The following is a 23,003-nucleotide window of genomic DNA, read 5'->3' on the forward strand; positions in this document are numbered from 1 at the left end:
AAGTGCCTACCAAAGCACCTGATGTTCAGGCAACTCCAGAAAAGGAGGTTCCTGACAAAGAATCTGAAGTTGTGGAGCTGCAACGTTCCACACGTACCAGGAAACCACCTGAAAGACTGAACTTGTAAATTACTTACTCAGTGTAAATATTATGTTGTCTTGAAATATATGTACTTGTAAATATATGTATTGCCGAGTTAAAGGTGGAGGAATGCAGTAATTATGGTTTTATTTAGTGTAATGTACCTTTAATAATAATACTTGTTAGGCAAGATCATATGATCTGCAGTAACTAATAGGAGGGTATTGCGGGCTACCTCAGCAGTCAGTATCGAGATAGAGTTGGAATTGAAAGCACATGTGTAGTTGCTGCTGAGTATATTGTAAATAAACTTAGTGTTTCCACTCAAGAAGCGTCTGCAGATCAACTCTATCATTAATAGCACAACTCGACCACCCTAGAACACATGGTAAGACAGGACCACCATGATCACTAATTTTCTGACTCATGTATCAATTAGAACATGCAGTGGAGCCAAATTTGATAATAGTGATCAGGAATCAATTTCTGCCACTTAGAAATGTAGCTATGCAACAATTCAAACAAAATCTGAGGCAGCTCTACCAACTTGCATTAATACTATTAACAACAATACAAGTAACATCCTACGAACGATTGTGAGAAGTACAAGTATATGAACCAGGCTTGTGAAAGACAGGACTGGTAGTATCTGTGATAGAATACAAAACGAGAATGCTTTTGTTCTAACATTGTGGTAGATCAGACCCACATTTTTTTTTTGCAATTTGGTTGTGATGCAAAACTCAACATTTACGAACATAAAAATCTTTTTAAAACATGACAGTAGTCTATAAATGTACTCAAAAAATTTTACAATTCAGTTCCAAAGGAGAAACAGGTGTCAAAAAGACAGTTTCAACTTAACACTGCTTAGGGACACATTTTTGAAAGTAGATGACTATGGATTTATGTGACTAATTTTAGGGGGGTTGATCTAATAAGCTTCTTTAACCAAATCTTAAATATTAACTGGAGATGGATGGTAAGTATGGCAGTTCATTTTTTACATTTCATCAATGTAGACAAATCCCCAATCAGTACAACAGTAACTTATTCCACAATGTAAATTCATTAATTGGATAAAAGTGTTTTGGAAAGATTTTATTTACATTCAAACTGACTTATTAACAGGGCTAATTTCTTTACAGGATTGCATAATGACTGAAATATAAATCATTAAAGCCATGTAGTAATTCTTCAGCCAGAAAGCTTATACCCTAGTTTGATGAACATTATTTGTCTGCTGTGGCTCAAATGGTAGCACACTCACCTCTGAATCTCACAGTTCCAGTTTCAAGTCCCACTTCAGGGCTTGAGCACAAAAATCAAGGGGATTTACAGTGCGATGCTCCCTCAGTACTGCACTAGAGGTGTCAGCTTTTGGATGAGACAATAAGCCAAGGCCCCATCTGCCTACTCAGGTGGACTTAAAAAATCACACTGCACTAGTTCAACGAAGTGCAGGAGAGTTATCCTGGTGTTCTGGCCCATTTTTATCCTCCAACCAACATCACAAAAAAACATTATCTGAGCATTATCACATTGCTGTTTGTGAGAGTTTGCTGAACACAAATTAGCTGCCCTGTTTTTTATTTAACAATAATGACGGCACTTCATAAAGTACTTCATTAGCTGCAAAGTGCTTTGAGACATCTGGTCGTCATGAAAAGCGCCAGATAAATGCAAGTCTGTCTTTGTCTGCTTTACCATATGCCATCACCAAGCTTTTTGCTTAAAAAAAATCGGAAAGGATACTGTAAAATCAAAAGGTTAAACATGAAATACAAATACTCCTGTCCAAAATTTACTCTAATCTTATGCTGGAACAGCAGTATTCATATAGCATAGCATTGTCAGTGCAAAAGGTTGAGGAAGTTAAACCAGCTTTTGGAGAGATTTGTTTGGTAAGGGGATCAAAGGTTACAGGGAGAAGGTAGGAGAATGGGGTTGAGAAACTTATCAGCCATGACTGAATGGCGGAGCAGACTCGATGGGCCGAATGGCCTAATTTCTGCTCCTATGTCTTATGTCTTAGATGCCCAAGTTTGCTTCAATTTGTGTTAATTCAACAAAACCTTTGCTAACTGCTGCTTATTAACATGACTCCACCACCGTGCAAAAGACCAAAGAAGGCAAATTTTCCACATTAATACCAGAAGTGGCCAGGCTGTAAATTAGATTTTTAATAAATTTTAAGTACAACAGAACACAAAGTCATCTTAAACATGTCATGTCTAATGTGCATTAACAATGGTTTAATGGCTACAAACTTTAATTATCATGCATAAAGGAGGACTAAAAGAAATATAACCAAAGATACATGCTTTCCTTGGGACCCAACTGTTCATGCCAAATTTGCTTGTTTACCATGACTTTTATGTTCCAGCGATTGAGAGTAAGATTCTCAAGAAATTACCAATATCATTCAGTAACATCGGATTACAAAATTGTAAATTTTGGTGTAACTTACTAGTTACACCATTCATGGAAATTTTAGGCCTATATATTAAAATTGAAACTTGTAGTGACAGAAACATGAAATATTCATGCAAATCCTAGACAGTTTAAAGTTCAGTTGTTTAAAAATAGCAGCCAAGATATAGGCATTTGTGTATTTCTCATTTTGCAGTCTTGGGAGACTAAACACAACATTGTAGCATTTAATACCACGTAGAATAATTTAAAGTAAATTTCCTGAGTAGACAAGCTTGCACCATCCGTTTAAAGGACATTTTAGTGCAAACAATGTGGTAAAGTTATTAAGAAACAAACAAGTAACACTTAGATATTTATCATCTGTAAATCTATTTTAATAAGCATCTGACATTGTTGACTTTCTTGCAGTCCTTCTGAATATGTGAATCTTGCCAGTGCCCATTAGAATAAAAAACATCAGCAATAACCAAAGTTAATGCTGAAGAGTCATCTTTTCTATTATATAACAAAGAGGCATAGTCAAAAATGTAGGTTCAAACAATATTCATTCAAATTCACTGTCTGAAAAACATTATTAATTTGTACTACAGGTACATGGATCTAAACCTTTAAATCTGCATTGGCTAATTATTCTGCCACTGGATTTTTTACATTGATAATTAATGTAACAAATCTTGCAAAATGTTCACATTACACAGACAAGATTTGATAGCCCAAGACTATTTGATAGCCCAAGAGTATTTTGTTACCTGCAACTGAGTCAGCAGTCGTATCTCCCTTTAGTTGCGCCACCACCCCCCCCACCCCCCACCCTTAGAAAACATCTAAACCACATTATCTTTAACAGTAACAAACTTAATACATTTGTGGTAGTATATACACGAGAGACAAGTAACATTTCAAAATATCCATCAACTACAAATTGCTAATGATCCCTTTAAATCGGTTAACAACAAAATTTAAGGTTTTTCCTGTTGTTACAGTAAAAGTCTAATTGCTGTACAGCAGCCTCATGGTTTACATCCACAGGTCTCATAGCATCAGAGATGAAGTAGTGCCATAATGATGACTTTCATCCACTGTGCTTTTACATATGTGCTTTCCACAGCTCTGAAAAGTTTGCTACTTGACTTGATAACTTTCAGTAAAATTTTACCAGTTGGCTTTGACAGCTTTAATGTCAGTCACCAGGTTCTGCGCCAGGCAAATTCCAAAAATCTGAAAAAAGCAAATCAAATAAATATATATACTTCAACCACTATTGCAATTCCAATATGAAAAGTAAGAATTGAGATGACCTCATGATATATGACCATATACTGATTCTGCACATGCAGATTAAAAAAAAACTGCAAATGCAGAGACACCCCCCCAAAAAATTAAGCTGCTTTTTTTCTAAATGTTGGGTAACATATTTTGTTTTATCTTTTTTATTTTTGTAGATTAATACATTTATCTTTTGAATTCTGCATTTTCTGTATAATTTGCTTACCTGTAATAAAGCAATAGCAATGAAGATTCCAGCAACCACTATTAAGTTTTCCTGCAGCCACTTCTCAAACTGCCCAACACATCCTTTGGTATAAATATAATCTTGTTGATCTATTTCCTACGACAACAAAAAAAAGTGTACACGATTGGATTAAGACTTTTACAATGCAACACAAATTCAATCTCAATTTGTTGTATTTGGTAACAGTCTACTTGCCAGGCAATTAGAACAGATTTCAGTAGAATTAATGGATGAATTATTACATTCCTCAATTTCTAAAAAGTTAAAAAAAAACATTTTCTATAGTTAAGATTTAGCTAGCTGGCGCTGAACATATTAGAAGGAATTATAAAGCATTATGTTTCAATTATATCCCTCTCTTTCTATCACCTAATACTATTGAGGCTTTGGTCTAATGGCCATGATGCTCCACTTCATTACAATAGCATGGAAACTGATGGATGATGTATGTTGGAATGTCAAAACGTGTCTGAAATTTTGAATAAATTATCAGTTAAAAATCTGTAAATTATGCAATTTACATCGTTACTTATTTACATTTTCTGTGTCTGTAGCAAATGAGCTGTAGTGAACATGTCAATTTCTTCTTGCAATTCTAAAGCATACACCCTTCATACATCTGACGAGTGCATGATTGAAGGAAAAGGGATGAAAACAGGACAAAATAAACTGGATCACGGTCTTCTCTGCTAGTTTTTGTCAGCCTTGTTTATTAAAAATATATATTATTTGGATCAGTTTTGTCAATTCATTTTTGCAATAATTTTCAATGCAAGTGCTGACATAACTCAATCATGACTGAGAACAAAGGTTTCTGGATATAAACGTAAGTCTTTAAGAGAGGAATTGTGTATTGGCACCCCTTTATAGTCATTTATGTATTTATTCATATAAATTAAACCGGATTAAACTAATTAGCTTTCATACCAGACCTCCATGCTGTCCACACGAGTAATTTATTCAGCAACAATATTAGTCTGGTGATGAGGGTGGGATCACCGATTCCCTAGTTGAAAAATTAGGTTGGAGAAGTCCTTAGCTAACCAACCAAGGAACTTAAGTGTTCTTTTGTTGATGAAAGGCTTAAAGGTCCTCTCTAAAGAAAAAGGTGTGTACACACAAATGGTGGCTGAATGTTCAAGATAGCTGCATCAACAAGAATTAGTCAGGCGGCTGGGGGAGTACTGTCGCGAGTTTTTTAGGGGGCATACAGTATTTAAAAGGTGTTTTTCACTGCTAACAATATCCTCAAAGATTCTGATATTCTAGCTGTCAACCAGGCAGTTTGGGAAAGGAAATGGGCAATATTTTTAACTGAAGCAGGCCCATAAGTGTAGGAGACACTCAAGAATTTTCTCACCCCTAACAAGCTCAAAGGATAGTAATTTTAATTAAGCTTGAGCAGCACTACAATCCTAAGCCTTTGGAGATTGCAAAAAGTTATCATTTTGGAACAAGAAATCAGCTGCCTAGTGAAGGCATGGGAAAGTTTGAGGCCTTAATAAAGCTGTCACTTCATTACAATTTTGCAGAATTTCAAGAGAGCGTTGCATGACAGATTTGTTCAAGGTTTAAAAAGTGAATGCATTCATTTTTTTTTTATTGATGACATTGCCAAAGTTATCTTTCAACATAACTTGCCAAACAACATTGTCCATAGACATAGCAGAACATGACTCAAGTTGGAGTTAACAACTACCAGTTGCCTGCTGAAGTAAATAAGCTGGAGAGTAAGCAGAAGGCCCTGATCAAGGCAGTTGGTAGTAGCAATAGTATGACAAAGTCCTGCTGCTGCTGCTCAGGCCAACATTGCCTTCACAAATGGACAATTCTGTATCCAGGTGCTACAGCTACAAGGAGGGTCATCTTTGCAAAGCATGTTGCAAGGTCAACAAAGGAAATGCTGACAGGAGGAACTGTCAGTTGCTGCATACAGTTGTCGAACAGCCACACTTGGATCACAGGTCAGGTGAGTTCCATACGATCGGAAGCACAAGGACGTCCAATGGAAATTAGCATGGCATCATGGTCCAAGTAGCATTGGATGGAGTTCAGGTATACATGGAGTCGACGTGGGTGAATCAGTTAGTGTTATTTCTATTGTGATTTAATATGCATATACCTTTAAGAAGCATATCTGAAAACACTGTCAATCACTACACACTTCAACAAGATAAGATGTAATAGTCCCATGATTTGTAGTCAGTCTGCAAGCAGCAATGGTCCAGGTTACATGTGCCTCACAGCCTCCTGCTGAAAGTTGTCTGAATATAGTCTTATTTTCAAATAAGAAACCACATTATTGTAGCTTCGATCCTTGTGTTTGATTGATACATACACATCAATGAAGGACAAGACAACAATTTGAGTTGCTGTATTGAGATGAGTAGAGTCAATATCAGCTGGAAAAATCACAAACGCAGTTACGCAGTTATGGAGAAGAGAAAATTCCCACAATTGGAAGTGTGTCAGTTCCAATCACATACAATAAGGCGTCTGCAAAATTGCCCATCATTGTTGTGCAAGGTGAAAAACCAGCCTTTTTAGGAAGAAATAGGTTACAGCACTCAAATTAAATTGAAAATAATTTTTATGTTGAAGCAAAATCCACAACACAAGATGATCTGGTCGAAAGTACTCTATGGCGTTCAGTGAAACTGGAAAACCGATTCAATGATACAAGACTAATGTACATATCCAGAGGCACACAAGACGAGTTCATTGCAGGCCACATCCAGTTCCCTACGCTGCAAGAGTGAAGGTAGAGCAAGAACCGAAAAGACTGGAGTCTGAGAACATTATATCTCTAAGGTAGAGCAGAGTAATTGGTACTGCCTCTACAGGTCTAGCCCAAAGAAGGTACGATGCTAATGCATGATAATGTGTCCAAAGTGAATAGGCTAGCATGTGATGCCTCTCCATATGAAGTAGGTGCTATGATTTCTCAGGTGTTCGATAGTGGTGAGGAGAGACATTTGCCTCTCACACACTTCAATGCCTGTGAGTGAAATTATGCTCAGATATCTTGATTTTTGGAGTAAGATGATTTCATAAGCACTTGTATAGTCATAGCTTCATGATTGAAACTAACCATAAGCCACTGACAGCTATTCTAAAATCAAAGTCTCCTGTACCGATTTTAGCTACAACCCAAATGCAGAACTGGGCTTTCATTTTGTCTGGCTATAAGTACGTTAAATATAGATGATCGAAAGATCATTGTAATGCCGATGTGATGTCTAGATTACTTTCAACAGAGACAGAACACAACATGGAAGATGCATTTTAATTTTTGCATATAGATGAGTTGCCAGTCAAAGCAGTTAACATTGGAAAAACAACTAGTAGGGATCCTGTATTGGCAAGGGTGTTTAACTATATTGCAAATGGGGGGACTAACATAGATAATGGATTTAGGAATCAGGCCATCTTTTATGCACAAGAATTAGTTCAACTGATAAGAGTTGCATCATACGTGGAACCAGAATTGTAATTCCTGAAAAGTGCAGATTGCAATTACTATGTGGTCTACAAGATCAACACCTAGGGGTGTGTTTGACAAGTCTAGCAAGGACGTTTCTTTGGCAGCCAGGGTTCGATAAAGACGTGGAAGACAGAGTGAAACACTGAAGAGTATGTCATGCAGTGAAGAAGCCGGCATCTATCCCTTTACAACTATGGAAATAGCCAGCTAGAGTGTGGCAGGGGCTACATACAGATTTTGCAGAATTTGATGGGCAACAGATATCCACTGTGATAGATGGTCATTCGAAGTAAGTTGAGGGGTTTCTGATGAATCAATCAACAAGCAAAACTCTAGATACTGTGCGTAGTTTGTTTGCTGCTTACAGGTTTCCAGAGGATATTGTGTTCGACGATGGACCTCAATTTTGTTCAGAAGAGTTTGCACAATTCATGAGAATGAATGGGGTAAACCACATCAGCCTGTTTCCAGTGAAGTGCACAGTACAAATTCTTGAGCATGCTCTTATAAAACAATTTTTTTTTCAGATTTGTATCTAACCTCAGGTTTCATTGGATCTCAGAGACTGGCAAACTTTGTTTACTATCATGGTACCCCTCACACAACTACTGGCAGAATGTCGCTGAATTGTTTCTTAGCAGGCAGGCAAGAATGAGGTTTTCATTGCTGAAGCTACACTTAGCACACAGTCAGTAGAAGAGAAACAATCAAGACAGGAGAGTCATGGCAGGGGTAGGGTGAGAAAAAGAAGCCTGAAGTTGAACCAAAAGATTACAGTGAAGAATCATGATCACAAATGATTGAAATGGCAACCAGGAAGAGTCATGGAAATGTATAAAAGCATGTGGAACTCAAACATACTGTAATTTTTTCATTAAAGGAGGAAGGAGTTTTGGATTGGGGGAAGAGTGGATTTTAGTAAAATAAGGCCAAGGTAGACTGGGAACAGTTACTTGTGGGGAAATCTACAGAGGAACAGTGGGGAGTGTTCAAAAAGGAAATGGGGAGGTTACAGGATCAACATGTTCCCTCTAGGGTGATAGGAAGAAGTAACAAGCCCAGAGAACCATAGATGACCAGAGATATTCATAGGTCATAAGGTCAGAAGACATAGGAGCAGAAGTAGGCCATTTGGCCCATTGAGTCTGCTCCGCCATTCAATGAGATCATGGCTGATCTGATAATCCTCAACTCCACTTTCCTGCCTTTTCCCCATAACCCTTAATTCACTTACTAATTAAAAATCTGTCTATCTCAGCCTTGAATATACATAACGACCCAGCCTCTATAGCCCTCTGCGGTAAAGAATTCCACAGATTCGCTACCCTCAGAGAAGAAATTTGCTCCTCATCTCTTTCTTAAACTGGCGACCCCTTACTCTGAGATTATGGCCTGTGGTCCTAGACGCTCCCACAAAGGGAAACAGCCTCTCAACACCTCCCTTGTCAAGCCCCCTAAGAATCTTATATGTTTCAATAAGGTCGCCTCTCATTCTTCTAAACTCCAATGAGTACAGGCCCAATCTACTCAATATCTCCTCATAAGAAAATCCCTCCTTATCCGGGATCAATCTAGTGAACCTTGTCATGACTGCCTCCAATGCCAGTATACCTTTCCTTACATAAGGAGGCCAAAACTATTCACAGTATTCTAGGTATGGTCTAACAAATGCCTTGTATAGTTTTAGCAAGACTTCTCCATATTTGTACTCCATTCCCTTTGAAATAAAGGCCAACTTTCCAATTGCCTTCCCTATTATCTGCTGAACTTGTATGCTAGCTTTTTGTGGTTCATGTATGAGGACCCTCAAATCCCGTTGTGTTGCAGCTTTCTGCAGTCTTTCTCCATTTAAATAATATTCAGCTCTTCTATTCCCCTGCCAAAATGCATAACCTCACATTTTCCCACATTATATTCCAACTGCCAGCTTTTTGCCCACTCACTTAACCAGCCTATATCCCTCTGTAGACTGTGTCATCCTCACCCCTTGCCTTCCCACCTATTTTTGTGTCATCCGCAAACTTGGTAATAGTACATTCACTTTTCCCATCGAAGTCATTCATATATATTGTAAATAATTGTGGCCCCAGCACTGATCCCTGTGGGACTCCACTAGTTACAGGTTTCCATCTTGAAAATGTCCCCCTTGTCCCAATACTCTGTCTTCTATTAGTTAGCCAATTCTCAATCTATGCTAATATACTACCCCAAAACCATGGGCTCTTATTAAGTACCCTTAAGCGCGGTACCTTATAGAATGCCTTTGGAAATCCAAATATATTACATCTACTGGTTCCCCTTTATTTATATGCTTATTACCTTCTCAAAGAATTCTAATAAATTTGTCAGGCATGGTTTCCCCTTCATGAAGCCATGCTGACTCTGCTTCATTATGTTATGCATTTCTAAATGCTTTGCTATTACACTCTTTATAATAGACTCTAACATTTTCCCAATGATGAGAAGGACAAGAGAGGGTTTTAGCAGGTACAAGGGAAGCAAATCAGCAGAGGCATTAGTGGAGTACAGAAATGCAGGGTGGAACTTAAGAAAGCAATTAGGAGAGCAAAGAGGGGATATGAGAAAGCTCTGGCTGGTAAAAGTAGGGAAAATCCCAAGATATTCTATAAGTATATCAATGGGAAGAGGATAACCAGGGAAAGAGTAGGGCCCATTTGGGATAAAACGGTCAATCTATGGGTGGAGCCAGAGGACATCATCAGAGCATTGAATGAATACTTCACATCTGTCTCCACCCAAGAGAATGAGAATGAAGGTATCGAACTCAGGGAGAGAGAATGCAAGGTTCTTAGGCAAATGATATAGGGAATGACAAGGTATTGGAGGTGTTGGCAGGCTTAAAAGTGGACAAATCTCCAGGTCCAGACGATTTGTGTCCCAGATTGCTGAGGGAGACAAGGGAGGAGATCGCAGGGGCTCTGACCCAAATTTTTAATTTTTCTCTGGCCACAGGGGAGGTGCCAGAGGACTGGAGAACAGCTAATGTGGCTCTGCTATTTAAGAAGGGTTGTAGAGGTAAGCCAGGGAACTGCAGGCCAGTGAGTCTCACGTCAGTGGAAGGGAAACTATTGGAGAAAGTTCTGAAGGAGAGTACCTATCTCCAATTGGAGAGGTAAGGTTTGATCAGGGATAGTCAGCATGGCTTTGTCAGAGGGAGGTCATGTCCAACAAATTTGAATGAACTTTTTGAGGAGGTGACCAGGTGTGTAGATGATGGTAGTGCACTTGATGTAGTTTATATGGATTTCAGCAAAGCCTTTGACAAGGTCCCATATGGGAGATAGGCAAATGCACATGGGATACAGGGTAATTTGATCATTCAAAATTGGCTTAGTTGCAGGAGGCAAAGGGTGATGACAGAAGGATATTTTAGTGACTGGAAGCCAGTGTCCAGTGGCATACCACAGGGATCTGTGCTCAGTCCCCTATTATTTGTCATTTATATAAACGACATAGATGACTATGTGGGGGGTAGGATTGGTAAGTTTGCGGATGACACAAAGATTGGCCGGGTGGTTAACAATGAAGTTGAGTGTCTTGGGCTACAGGAAGATAGAGACGGGGTGGTCAAATGGGCAGATAAGTGGCAGATGGAATTTAACCCTCAAAAGTGTGAGGTGATACACTTTGGAAGGAGTAATTTGACAAGGAAGTATTCAATGAAAGACATGATACTAGGAAGTTCTGAGGAACAAAGGGACCTTGGTGTGTGTGTCCATAGATCTCTGAAGGTGGAGGGGCATGTTAGTGGGGTGATGAAAAAGGCATATGGGACACTTGCCTTTATCAATCGAGGCATAGATTACAAAAGTAGGGAGGTCATGTTGGAGTTGTATAAACCCTTGGTGAGGCCACAGCTGGAGTACTGTGTGCAGTTCAGGTCACCACATTATAGGAAGGATGTGATTGCACTGGAGGGGGTGCAGAGGAGATTCACCAAGATGTTGCCTGGGATGAAACATTTAAGTTATGAAGAGAGGTTGGATAGACTTGGGTTGTGTTCGTTGGAGCAGAGAAGACTGAGTGGCGACCTGATCGAGGTGTACAAAATTATAAGGGGCATGGACAGGATGGATAGGGAGCAGCTGTTCCCCTTAGTTGATGGGTCAGTTACAAGGGGGCATAAGTTCAAGGTGAGGGGCAGGAGGTTTAGGGGGGGATGTGAGGAAAATCTTTTTTACCCAGAGGGTAGTGATGGCCTGGAATGCACTGCCTGGGAGGGTGGTGGAGGAGGGTTGCCTCACATCCTTTAAAAAGTACCTGGATGAGCACTTGGCACGTCATAACATTCAAGGCTATGGGCCAAGTGCTGGTAAATGGGATTAGGTAGACAGGTCAGGTGTTTCTCATGTGTCGGTGCAGACTCGATGGGCTGAAGGGCCTCTCCTGCACTGTGATTCTGTGAGTATAATGTTGGCCTCTTATAGCCATTTGCCTATTGTTTATAAACTAAACCGGTTTAAACTAGTTAGCTTTTGTACTAGAACTCCATGCTGATTGCATGAGTGATTTATTCTGTGAATATATTACACTAGGAGAACAGCCTTGTAACAAGATTTAAGCCATGTGTCTTTTTTTATATAAGTGTGATGTTCTTTTTAAATATTTTTCCCTCAGTTCTGAATAATTGCAGCTCTTTTCTCCCATGATACCATAGAAATGAAGCTATCATCTATGGAACAGGGATGATGTGATGAACAGGCAAGGAATATTTTTGTAGACAAAAATGCACACGAGGAAGCACATCTTGCTCTGAGGTGTACATTATGGGGCATGGAAAAGAATATCAATGCTGCTTTGACACAAGTTGCTTCCTTCAATTAATTCGATCAAGTCATCCACTAAATAAAATAAATTAATTGAGGAGGTATTCCCAATCTGTTTGTGGGCTATTTGTAATATTACACAAGGCAAGATACCAGAAAGTCAGTAACATAAATCATATAAAGGCAACCGATTGGGCAGACTAAAAATAGCTGTAAGTCTTCAGCCTCAACTACAATGCAATAAATACACCACAATATTGTTGAGGTTTGGATTTGTTCTAAACTTTAAAAGTATGGCCGTGGATTTTACTTTACATGCCCCAAATCAAAACCATGATGTGGTGACATTGTAATGTAATCTACTTCTGTGCATCTGATGCAATTATGTTTTCTTTTATTCCAACCTGTTGGCTGACATATTCAATACCAGTATAATACAAATCAATTTCACTGTCTGCAAATCCCATTAATAGGAACTTGATCTGTTCCTTCAGTGAAAATAGAACTATACTGGATTAAGTGAGCCAGTTGTGTACAGCTAATAGTTCTATGTTTCAATCATTACATACTAGTAGGACTTGGAGGGCTGATAACTATTTCCAGCTCTTACATGGGTTTTAGAAGGGTCTCATGCAAGACCAGAAATTTCCCCAAAAATGAGAGAAAATTGGCTACTCATGCAACCCCAAACAAAGCAACTACAACAGGAGAAGAAAGGAGACCTTAGAAAAGCACAAGATATTAAAATGAAGAGAAAAATATTTTCAAAATTTTGGAAAAAATATAAACTGGAATCAAAATTTTCTCTTCACTTGATCAATTTCTCATAGTCAACATATATCACTGTTAAACAAGGGAAAAGCTTTCGTGATATCTCACTGTTCATGGTGCTGTTATAACTACCTCTGTTTAATGGTTAGTAAAAAAAACACGGCATTTGCAAAATACTTTGTTCATTCAAATTTATTAACTGCAAACTATTCTTTTAAAATAATATTCGGTATAGGAGTGGATGGTGCAAAGTGTCATTACATTGTATCTCCAGGATCTGGGCTTGAATTAGAGCCACAGAAGTTTATAGAACTTCCTGCAATGTTCCTTGCCGAGAACAATCCAAACTGCCCTCCTCTCTCCACTGTCCTGTAGCATCTACTGCTTCAAATACTTATCCAACTTCCCCACAAAGGCTGCAAAGTTCTCTGCCCAAACACTCCTGTGTCAAAGGATGCCATACTTCAAAAACTTCTTGCATAAAGAAATGCCTCCTAACTTTTTAACCTCTCGTCACTGGCTTCTCAACTAGAATAGTTTTTACATATTCAGTGTCAAAACTTTTAATTGTTTTAAAAGCTTTATTAATTTTCTTCTCTATTCCAGCCTCTTCTAATTTTAAACTTCCATCTCTAGCATAATCCTAGGGAATTAACACTGTATGCTCTCTATGTTAACATCCTGTCTGTAGTGGGATGCCCAAAACTACAAATAGTTATCTAACTTTAGCCTAACTGATGTTTTGTATAAATGTATTTATTTATTCTTATTTTCTTCTCTTTATTCTTTTTTGGGATATAGGCGTTGCTGGCAACACCAGCATTTGTTGCTCATCCCTGATCGCCAATGAACTGGGCCACTTCAGAGGATAGTTAAGAATCAATCACACTGCAGTGGCTCTGGAGTCACATGTCAGCCAGGCAAGAATGCAGACTTCCTTTCCCAAAAGGACATTAATGAACCAGATGGGTTTTTTTTTTTACAACAATCGGTGATTAGTTTGTGGTCATCGTTATGGAGACTAGCTTTCAATTCCAGATTTTATTAATTGAATTCAAATACCCCCAGCTGCTGTAGTGTGATGTGAACCCATGCTCCCAGAGCATTAGCCTAGGCATCTGGATTGCTAGTCCAGTAACATTACCACTATGTCACCATCTCCCTGTTAAACTCTATTTATAAAACTCCAAGTACAGTTAAAACTTTTATTTGAAAAAAAATTGCATTATCCACTTGTATTTGCATTTTCCAGGAATTATGAAGAAAATTTCCTCGCTACTGGCTACTAATGTCTGAAAAAAATTTTGGTCAGTTCCTATCCAATTCCTTGTGACAAATATATCATTACATAGAACTCAGCACTAGAGTGGTGATATCGCTTAGCTACATCATAGAATGGCTAGCTTGGAAAATGGTATAATTGCAAGGTGTTCTTCAGATTTTGGGATAAGAGTGTAGAAGATATTTTGAAACTTTAATTTGGCATATGCTCAACACTGAAATGGCTGCACAAGCTGAAAATTTCTACTGCCCAGCTTTTTAATGAGGAAGAGAAAAACTACTGAGCGCTTTTCCCAATTTAGGCTTTGAAGTCAATTTTTTTTGTATGGCTTACATGATTAAAGTGAAACAAAATTTAAAGGAAATGAATTCCCTGAACTTTACCATTTCATCGCAAACAAATTGCTTTGTGGAATTTTGTGCTTCATCACACAGTAATGCCTATTTTTTTTCCAAAACGGTAGAAATTTCCAGCTAACCCGATATTGATATTTTTCAACAATGCTGAGAGAAGAAATGAAAAACTACAGATAGGATGAAACCTGAAGCTGCCTTTAAGAGAATGATATGCACACACAATCTTCCTGTAAAACTAAAACAATGTATTTCCCAAAGTAACAAGAAATGTTGTTTATTTGACCTCAATAATAAAAACAGCAAATTGTAACCTTTGTCCCTCCCTTCACCAAGAAATGAATTGCAAACACTTACCATTTTCAACCTAACATCATATCCACACTGGGTATTAATGACATCCTCCTGCAGAAAATAAAATCATTAAAATGTTTCATCGTCCTAACAAAATATTTAGGAGATACATTTCAGTAAGTTATTTAGTTTCGTACATCTGTTTAAGAGCTAGGTAATAAGCTGTCAATGGCAGAACTCTTAGGCAGCATTATGGTATAAAAAGTATGCGTAGCGGCGGCTGTCCCTCACTTTCAGGATGATGTCTATTCAGAGTCAAGAATTTCTGCCACAGGTCTTCATGTCACTGAGCAGGCCATTTCTCAACCCACAGATCTCTGGGCACGAGGCAGGTTGTTCTGTGAAGTAGTGGGATCTGGAGCAAAGACTCTGCTTCCTTTTCTTTCAGTCTCTGTATCTCATCATTAAGATGTTGTGATTCAAAGCATAACTCAGTTTGATGGACAAGTTGTCACCATTTTGAACGGCTGGCAGCAAGCTCCTCCCAATCATTTATGAAAATGCTGCTACACTTCAAGGAGAGCTCTAGAGTGTCTCTGTTAGCCATTGGAGAGTTGGGAAAACAGGACCCGGCAGAGGAGACACTCTTCGGCCATACAGAGACAGCGTGCAGTCCAAAACTGATTTTGCAGGAGTTTGGCCTGAATGCTTTGGAGTCGGCTTCAAGAAGGACACAAGTGTTTATTTGACAGTCCTCTTATTGAATCCGGAGAATGCAGCGGAGGCATTGCTGATGGAATTTCTCTAGCACTCTTATGTATCACTGATACACAGTCCAGAAATGCAGTACAGAAATGTGGTGCCGACAACTGCTCTGTGCACCAGGACTTTTGTTGACTTACGGAGGTTTTGTTGTCGAACACTCACTGCCTTTGTGGAAGTCTGAGGTAGTGCTAGTCATTGGTGGCTGCAAAGTTATGGGAAGTGCTCAACATATCCCAGAGTCTCTCCTTCAACATATATGGAAGGTGGAATATTTGTCTGACTAGCTGTGGGTTGACATGGGTGTTGTTTTGGCAACATTCAAGGACAGGCTGGGTGTCATTTATGCAGAAATGAAGAGATTGACAATGGATTGCAAACCTGGTGCAGAACGGACAACAACATTGCAGAGTCATCTGCAAACTGTAAGTTACGTATGTCTACTGTGATCAGTTTAGTTTTGGTACAGAGACGACTGAGGTTAAAGAGTTTTCCATCAAGGCATAATTTAATACCGACACCAGAGTGTAGTTGATCTTTGATGAGGTGAATAGCCACCATCATGTAGACTATAAATAGTATGGGGGCTATCACACAGCCTAGCTTTAGCCCAGTCCAGATTCTGAAAGTGTTGGATTCCTAATTCCCACTCAAGACAGTTGGAATGTAGCATAAGAGTATAGCAGTTCAAACCTCGCCCACCAAAAAGTGCTGCATGCAACCTGCCCATAAAGAGGTGAAGATAATAATTTGAATTTTTTTATTCTTTCACAGGATGTGGGTATTGCTGGATAGCCAGCATTTATTGCCCATCCCTAGTTGCCCTTGAGAAGGCGGTGGTGAGTTGCTGCAGCGCATCTTGTAGATTTACACGCTGCTGCCACTGTGCTGGGATGGAGGGAGTGAATGATGAGGAGGGTGTTGGACGGGGTGGCAATCAAGCAGGCTACTTCGTCCTGGATGGTATTGAATTTCTCGAGTGTTGTTGGACCATAAGACTATAATACTTAGGAACAGAAATTAGGCCATTCAGGCCATCGAGTCTGCTCTGCCGTTCAATCATGGCTGATAAGTTTCTCAACCCCATTCTCCCGCCTTCTCCCCGTAACCTTTGATCCTCTTACCAATCAAGAACCTATCTATCTCGGTTTTTAAGTACACTCAATGACCTGGCCTCCACAGCCTTCTGTGGCCATGAATTCCATAGATTCACCACTCTCTGGCTAAAACAGTTTCTCCTCATCTCTGTTCTAAAAGGTCTTCCCTTTACTCTGAGGCTGTGCCCTCAGGTCCTAGTCTCTGCTACTAATGGAAACATCTTCCCCACATTCACTCTATCCAGGCCTTTCAGTAATCTGTAATCGGCCTGTAATTTCCAGTCTTTTGCCTCACTCCCTTCTTAAACAGTGGGGTTACATTAGTGATTTTCCAGTCACCTGGGACCCTCCCTGACTCCAGTGATTCCTGAAAGATCACCACTAACACCTCCACTATCTCTTCAGCTATCTCCTTCAGAACTCTGGGGTGTAATCCATCTGGTCCAGGTGATTTATCCACCTTCAGACCTTTCAGTTTTCCTAGCACCTTCTCCTTGGTAATGGTCACCATACTCACCTCTGTCCCCCACCCCCCCGACTCTCTTGAACTTTGGGGATGTTACTTGTGTCTTCCACCATGAAGACTGACGCAAAGTACCTATTCAGTTCCTCCGCCATTTCTTTGTTCCCCACTACTATTTCTCCAGCGTTATTTTTCAGCAGCCCAATGACCACTTTTGCCTCTTTCTTACCCTTTATATATCTAAAAAGCTCATTTACCTTATTTCGTATACTGCGTGCATTCAGATACAACAGCTTCAGTCCTGTATTTCCCGTCCCCTTTCTCACTGTTGTCCCTTTATCTGATGTGCTTGAAGTTAGATTCCTAACCCTTTCCAAACACACTGTCCTATTTTGTGTTCTGGAGACTTTAATAGCCTCTCCTGGGCTCTCCGTACTTTTCAGTTTTTGCATAATTTTCCATGAAGTTGAATCCACCCCCCCCCCCCCACCCCACCCCCACCAACCACCACCACCACCCCCCCCAACACGCTAACCTGCCGCTTTGTTTCCCATTAGCCATACTTCTTGGAGTTTTACCCTTCCCATCCCCCTTCCCCCCCCACCCCACTTTCTAGTTTAAAGTCTTAAGTCCTGTTGACCACCCTATTTACCTTTTTCGCTAGAACACTGATCCCAGATCGGTTCAGGTGGAGACCATCCCAACGGTACAGATCCCTCCTGTTCCAATACTGATGCCAGTGCCCCACGAAATGGAACCCCTCTTTCCCGCACGACTCTTTTAGCCACGTGTGTACCTCCCTTATTTTCACGTCCCTACGCCAATTTGCACGTTGCTCGGGTAGTAATCCAGATATTATAACCCTTGAGGACCTGTTCTGTAATTTAGTTCCTAGTTCCTGATAATCCCCAAACAGGTCCTCTTTCCTAGTCTTACCTATGTTATTTGTCCCGACATGGACCACAAGAACTGGATCTTCCCTCTCCCACTCCAATACCCTTTCAAGCCGGTCAGAGATGTCCCTCACCATGGCACCAGGCAGGCAACATATCATGCGGGACTCTCGATCCTGCTTACAAAGGATGCTATCAACTCCCCTAATTATAGAATCCCCTACAACTACCATTTGTCTTTTTGCTCCCCCCTCTTGAATGGCCTCCTGTGCCACGGTGCTAGCTGCACTCATGTAGGCAAGTGGACAGTATTCCATCACTCTCCTGACTTGTGCCCTGTAGATGGTGGATAGGCTTTGGGGAGTCAGGAGATGAGTTGCTCACTGTAGAATTCCCAGCCTCTGACCTGCTCTTGCAGCCACAGTATTTATAAGGCTGATTCAGTCCAGTTTCTGGTCAATGGTAACCCCCAGGATATTAAGATAAGAGGATGCAGCAATGGTAATCCCATTGAATGTCAAGGGGAGAAGGTTAGATTCTCTCTTGGAGATGGTCATTGCCTGGCACTTATGTGGTGAGAATGTTACTTGCCACTTGTCAGCCTGAGCCTTTGCTGCATATGAACTCAGGCTGCTTCAGTATCTGAGGAGTCGCAAATGGTGAACATCGTGCAATAATCAGCAAACATCCTCACTTCTGATCTTACAATGGAGAGTATGGCATTAATGAAGCAGCTGAAGATGGTTGGGCCCAGAAACTATATCTGGGCCAGGAATTTTGTGAAATTGCATTACCGGCAAGTTATGCTGAAGTTTACGTCAATCTTCCTATTCACAAATTATGCCAAAATTTCCTGAAAATCTCACTAACATACACTGGAACATATAAAAAAGTGCAAAACAAGTGGAAATAAATACAAATAGTTACAGGCTCAAGGAAAGAGCTTAAATAAACATAAAATGCATCATAGAATTGCCATCAATATCCAGAAATATGACTGAGTTTTATGCACCCAAAACTCTAGGCTTAAATGTAGAGCCTTCTCAGAATTCAGGAAATTTGAATAAGCTGCAGTTTTCCACAGTGGGGAGAGCAGAGCTACATCAAACAGCAACAGGAGGTTTCCACTGAGGTTTTGCAGAATCAGCAGAACAGATTGAGCAGTATTCATACAGGTCACAACCACTGTAAAATATCCCATATTTTGAGCAGCAGTCACAGAAACACCTTACAACATTATTTCTTCACACGAGGAATATTGACCAACATGAAAGCATACTAGAAGTTAAATCGATGACAAACCCTTGATTTGTTCATAATTTTATAAAATAGCCAGTTCAGGCTTCATCATAATAAAACCCACACGGCATCAGTACAGGTGATGAAAAGAGAAAATACACAATTCTATGAAGTACAGGATTGTATTTAAAAGTTGGATGATGAACACTGTGCACCAGTTGAAGTTTCAGCAATTTTCTGGTTTCAATTTTTGTTCCAGATTATGATTTTCATTGAGTAACCACTGCAAAATTTCAGAAGTGACATCAAGCAAAAATGATGTTACGGCATCCTGTGAAGTAATTTCTGCCTCTTTTTAGTATGTAGCAGCAATTTCTAACTCTTAGTCTAGTGGGACAGGGCACTTTACTATATTTGAAAGTTAAAAAATTAAATTACCTACAGTAACTTAATGTAAGATCATTAAAGTGTATTCATTGTTGCAGCATTCCTTTTTCTTTGAGCAAAACTTTTATATTACAATATGTAAGGATTCATAATCAACTGTCATGGTAGAAAGTTCAAAAATCTTGTAAAGACTTTTAATCACCAGTTCATTTTCCACTCCGTGGATGCAATGTCGGTACCACCAAGCTTAGCTATAACCTAAATACAGTGCACTTAACCCCAAATTTATAAAATATTCATACCGCAGGGTCTTTGATACAGCAGGAAAATGGAACACCACATCGCTCTCTGCTTGGGTTGAAATCTGTACAGTTAAAGTAAATATTTAGGTCCCAGTCGATGGGTCCTCGAGCACCACAGCACAACCACTAAAAATAAACGATAAAATAAAAATGAAATATCAGTTCCATTAAAGCATGAGACGGCAATGTCATCCTTGAAATATGATGGCACTAAAGCGCACTACAGATGTAAAATAGCTGTGCTAAATTCTGTCAAGACATGAAACCTGGTTCAGACAGAGGGTATTCCTATTTGTAGCTTGTAATTTATCTCCTGAGTGGTCTAGTGTTGAAAGAGTCAATTTCTTTCAATTCTTTTCATCTTCTAATAGGAAAACAAGTTGGCAAAAATCTGATCCAGCTTATGTCAGAGTTGTTGATGTAGCAAATACTTCATCATGAAAGAACATGCGTCACATGTAAGGCGCACTCACTGTCAGGGAAAGAAGTATTTCTGGGAGAATGAGAAACTATTTTGTTTTTAAATTGCCCAACAGCCCAAACTCCTGTCAGTACTTAAACCATTCCTCTTCTCAACTCATTTTCGTTGCAGGTGGCATTTTTTTAAAAAAACTTTCCATCTTTTTCCACTTTCTTTGGTACTATTCCCAACCCATAAGGCAAGCAAGGGAACCTACTTCCATGTCATCACAACTGAGGCTTTAAACCACATTTGGACACCTACTGTGATTTAAAAAGATTTAAATGGTTGAAAGGACATCTCAACTCTGTTCAACGAACTCTCCACAATTGCAGAGCTATAATTACTAACACAGTATGTGGAAAGTAATGCTGCAAACAGCTGTTTACTTTCAAATACATAGCACGTGACGCCAATATTCCTTCACCTCCCCACTACCAGAGTCATTAAAATTTACTAAACAAGTAAAAGGAATATCTTTAAAAACTACAAATCACAGACACCATGAAGGATAATCCAAGTAACATTTCATCTTCAGTGTAACATAACTATCTGTGCCAAGGCATCAGTACTTCCAGCAGGAAATTTCATCAAGGCTATTATCAGGAAAGGACAAGAACAGTGTAGTATTTGTGGCTTTGTTTTTTATAAAAGGAAACCAAAGTTTAATCCAAGGACAGGGATTATCAGCAAATTTGTGAAAACACTGAATGAATACAGACAAAGTATTTTCAAACCCTCACTCTTTAACATCCTGTATATATTTACTCAAAGTTGATTTGCATTATTCTAATTCAGCTTATTTGATCAGCAAATTAACTACCAATGCAGCACATCTATCCTTCTACAGGCTGCTCCACTTTTTCCGAAGCAAGCAATCTATGTGAGAATCCATCACACATTTTAGATTCAACTCAAAACAATATTTCTTTGTAATAAGCTGAAATATAGCTTTCCCAATCTGGCACATTCCTGATGTTACAAATATAAAGATTGTAAGAGTGCAGCAAATCTCTATTGTTCATGTCACAAAACGTAGGTGGGAGCTTGCGCTCAGAATGAAGTGGCCAAGTTTACGAATGTTTAAACGAACATTTGCCTAGCTTTGCCTAAAAGGACAGAGTTTTCGTGACAAACCTGCATTATTCTTCATGCAGAAATGCTGCTGCCAATTCTAAGTTGCTCACAGTCAAATGCGTAAGTTTCCATTCACATCTGCACTGCAAGCTTTAGCTCAAAGTTTGTATCATCATATATTTTATACTTGGATGAACTTGTGAAAATCTTTCAAATGAAGGGCCAATTCTATTACTGCTAATATTTGGTTAAGAACATTGCATGAAGATTCCATTACTTCAGAATTAAATCATTACAAGATTAAAAACTCAGATTAAGAAATTGTATGCCTTAAATATGAAAAGCATATGGCTAAGAACCCTTTTGAGGGCTTCAAAATGTACAAAATAGCACAACAGCTGCTATCTCACAATTTGTATTACTGAGTTATATTAAGAAAAGTAAGCAACGGTATAGCATTATCAAATGCAAAACTTGCAGTTTCACAAATTTAACAACAAATAGCTCCCAAATGCATTTGATGAGATGAAGCTTCTAGGTAATAAATAGGACTCCGTGTGATTTGAAGTCTTAAGTTTCAAGGTTTGCCCTAAATCTATTAATTGCCAACTGTGAATATTACAATACTAGAATAACCAAATTCTATTGAATACATAAGTTAATTCTCAACCTGATTACAGCCAGAAAAACCGTGCATTTTCACCCTTTTCTTCCCTCCGTTTACTGCATTATGGCATGGACCTTTAAATTGTGGAGTAGATGACAATTTCAGCTCCCTAACTTAGCCCCCTACCTTAAACGGAGAATGAGCCAAGGCTAACCTAGAACCTAAAAGTTTGAACAATAGTCTAACCAGGGTTCGCATTAAAAAAAATTAGGAAATATTTCCTCTTATTAAACTGAGGAGAGAAAAAAATGAAAGACCCAGGGTGTTCAGTATAGAACATGACCAGAGTGAAGAGATGAGGCTGATCAGAAAGTAGTGATGACAACCTTGAACAGTAAAAAGCCTGAAAATTGTAAAAGGAAGGAAAGAAAGGCTGAAAGAAGAGTTGCACAGTACATGGAAAGAGCACGAGAGGAGACGACTGCTTGATGAGTATAAGTTTTAAACAAGGGTAAAGGGGGGATAAAAAAGCTCGTAAGACGGTTTATTTGAAGCTTATAAATAAAAGGAAAATTCAGGAGCACTGATCACAGCAGTAATGACAAAATAAGGACTATTGTGAGGTTGGAAGATAACAGCATGACACAAACAAGCTTGGCCTTGTACATAGCCCAAGATTGAGAGAGGCACTAGAAGGGCATCCCGGATAGGAGA

General features: G+C 39.2%; 1 protein-coding gene across 4 annotated transcripts in view; it reads right to left on the bottom strand.

Moving 5' to 3' along the window:
* Window positions 1-3,335: 3,335 nt before the first annotated feature.
* tspan17 (tetraspanin 17) overlaps window positions 3,336-23,003 on the bottom strand; it is an 81,098-nt gene continuing 61,430 nt past the window's right edge. For 2 of the 4 annotated variants that reach the window (XM_041192844.1, XM_041192847.1), the window contains exons 5-8: window positions 20,146-20,271; window positions 15,066-15,113; window positions 4,011-4,127; window positions 3,340-3,736 (exon numbers count right to left, since the gene is read on the bottom strand). In XM_041192844.1, the coding sequence (XP_041048778.1) occupies window positions 3,671-3,736; window positions 4,011-4,127; window positions 15,066-15,113; window positions 20,146-20,271 (357 nt within the window). In that variant the 3' untranslated portion in view covers window positions 3,340-3,670. Of the gene's footprint in view, window positions 3,737-4,010; window positions 4,128-15,065; window positions 15,114-20,145; window positions 20,272-23,003 lie in introns of all 4 variants that reach the window. The other 2 variants (XM_041192846.1, XM_041192845.1) reach the window with 2 other exon arrangements.

Source organism: Carcharodon carcharias, chromosome 8, assembly GCF_017639515.1.
Source record: "Carcharodon carcharias isolate sCarCar2 chromosome 8, sCarCar2.pri, whole genome shotgun sequence".
Taxonomy (NCBI): Eukaryota; Metazoa; Chordata; class Chondrichthyes; order Lamniformes; family Lamnidae; genus Carcharodon; species Carcharodon carcharias.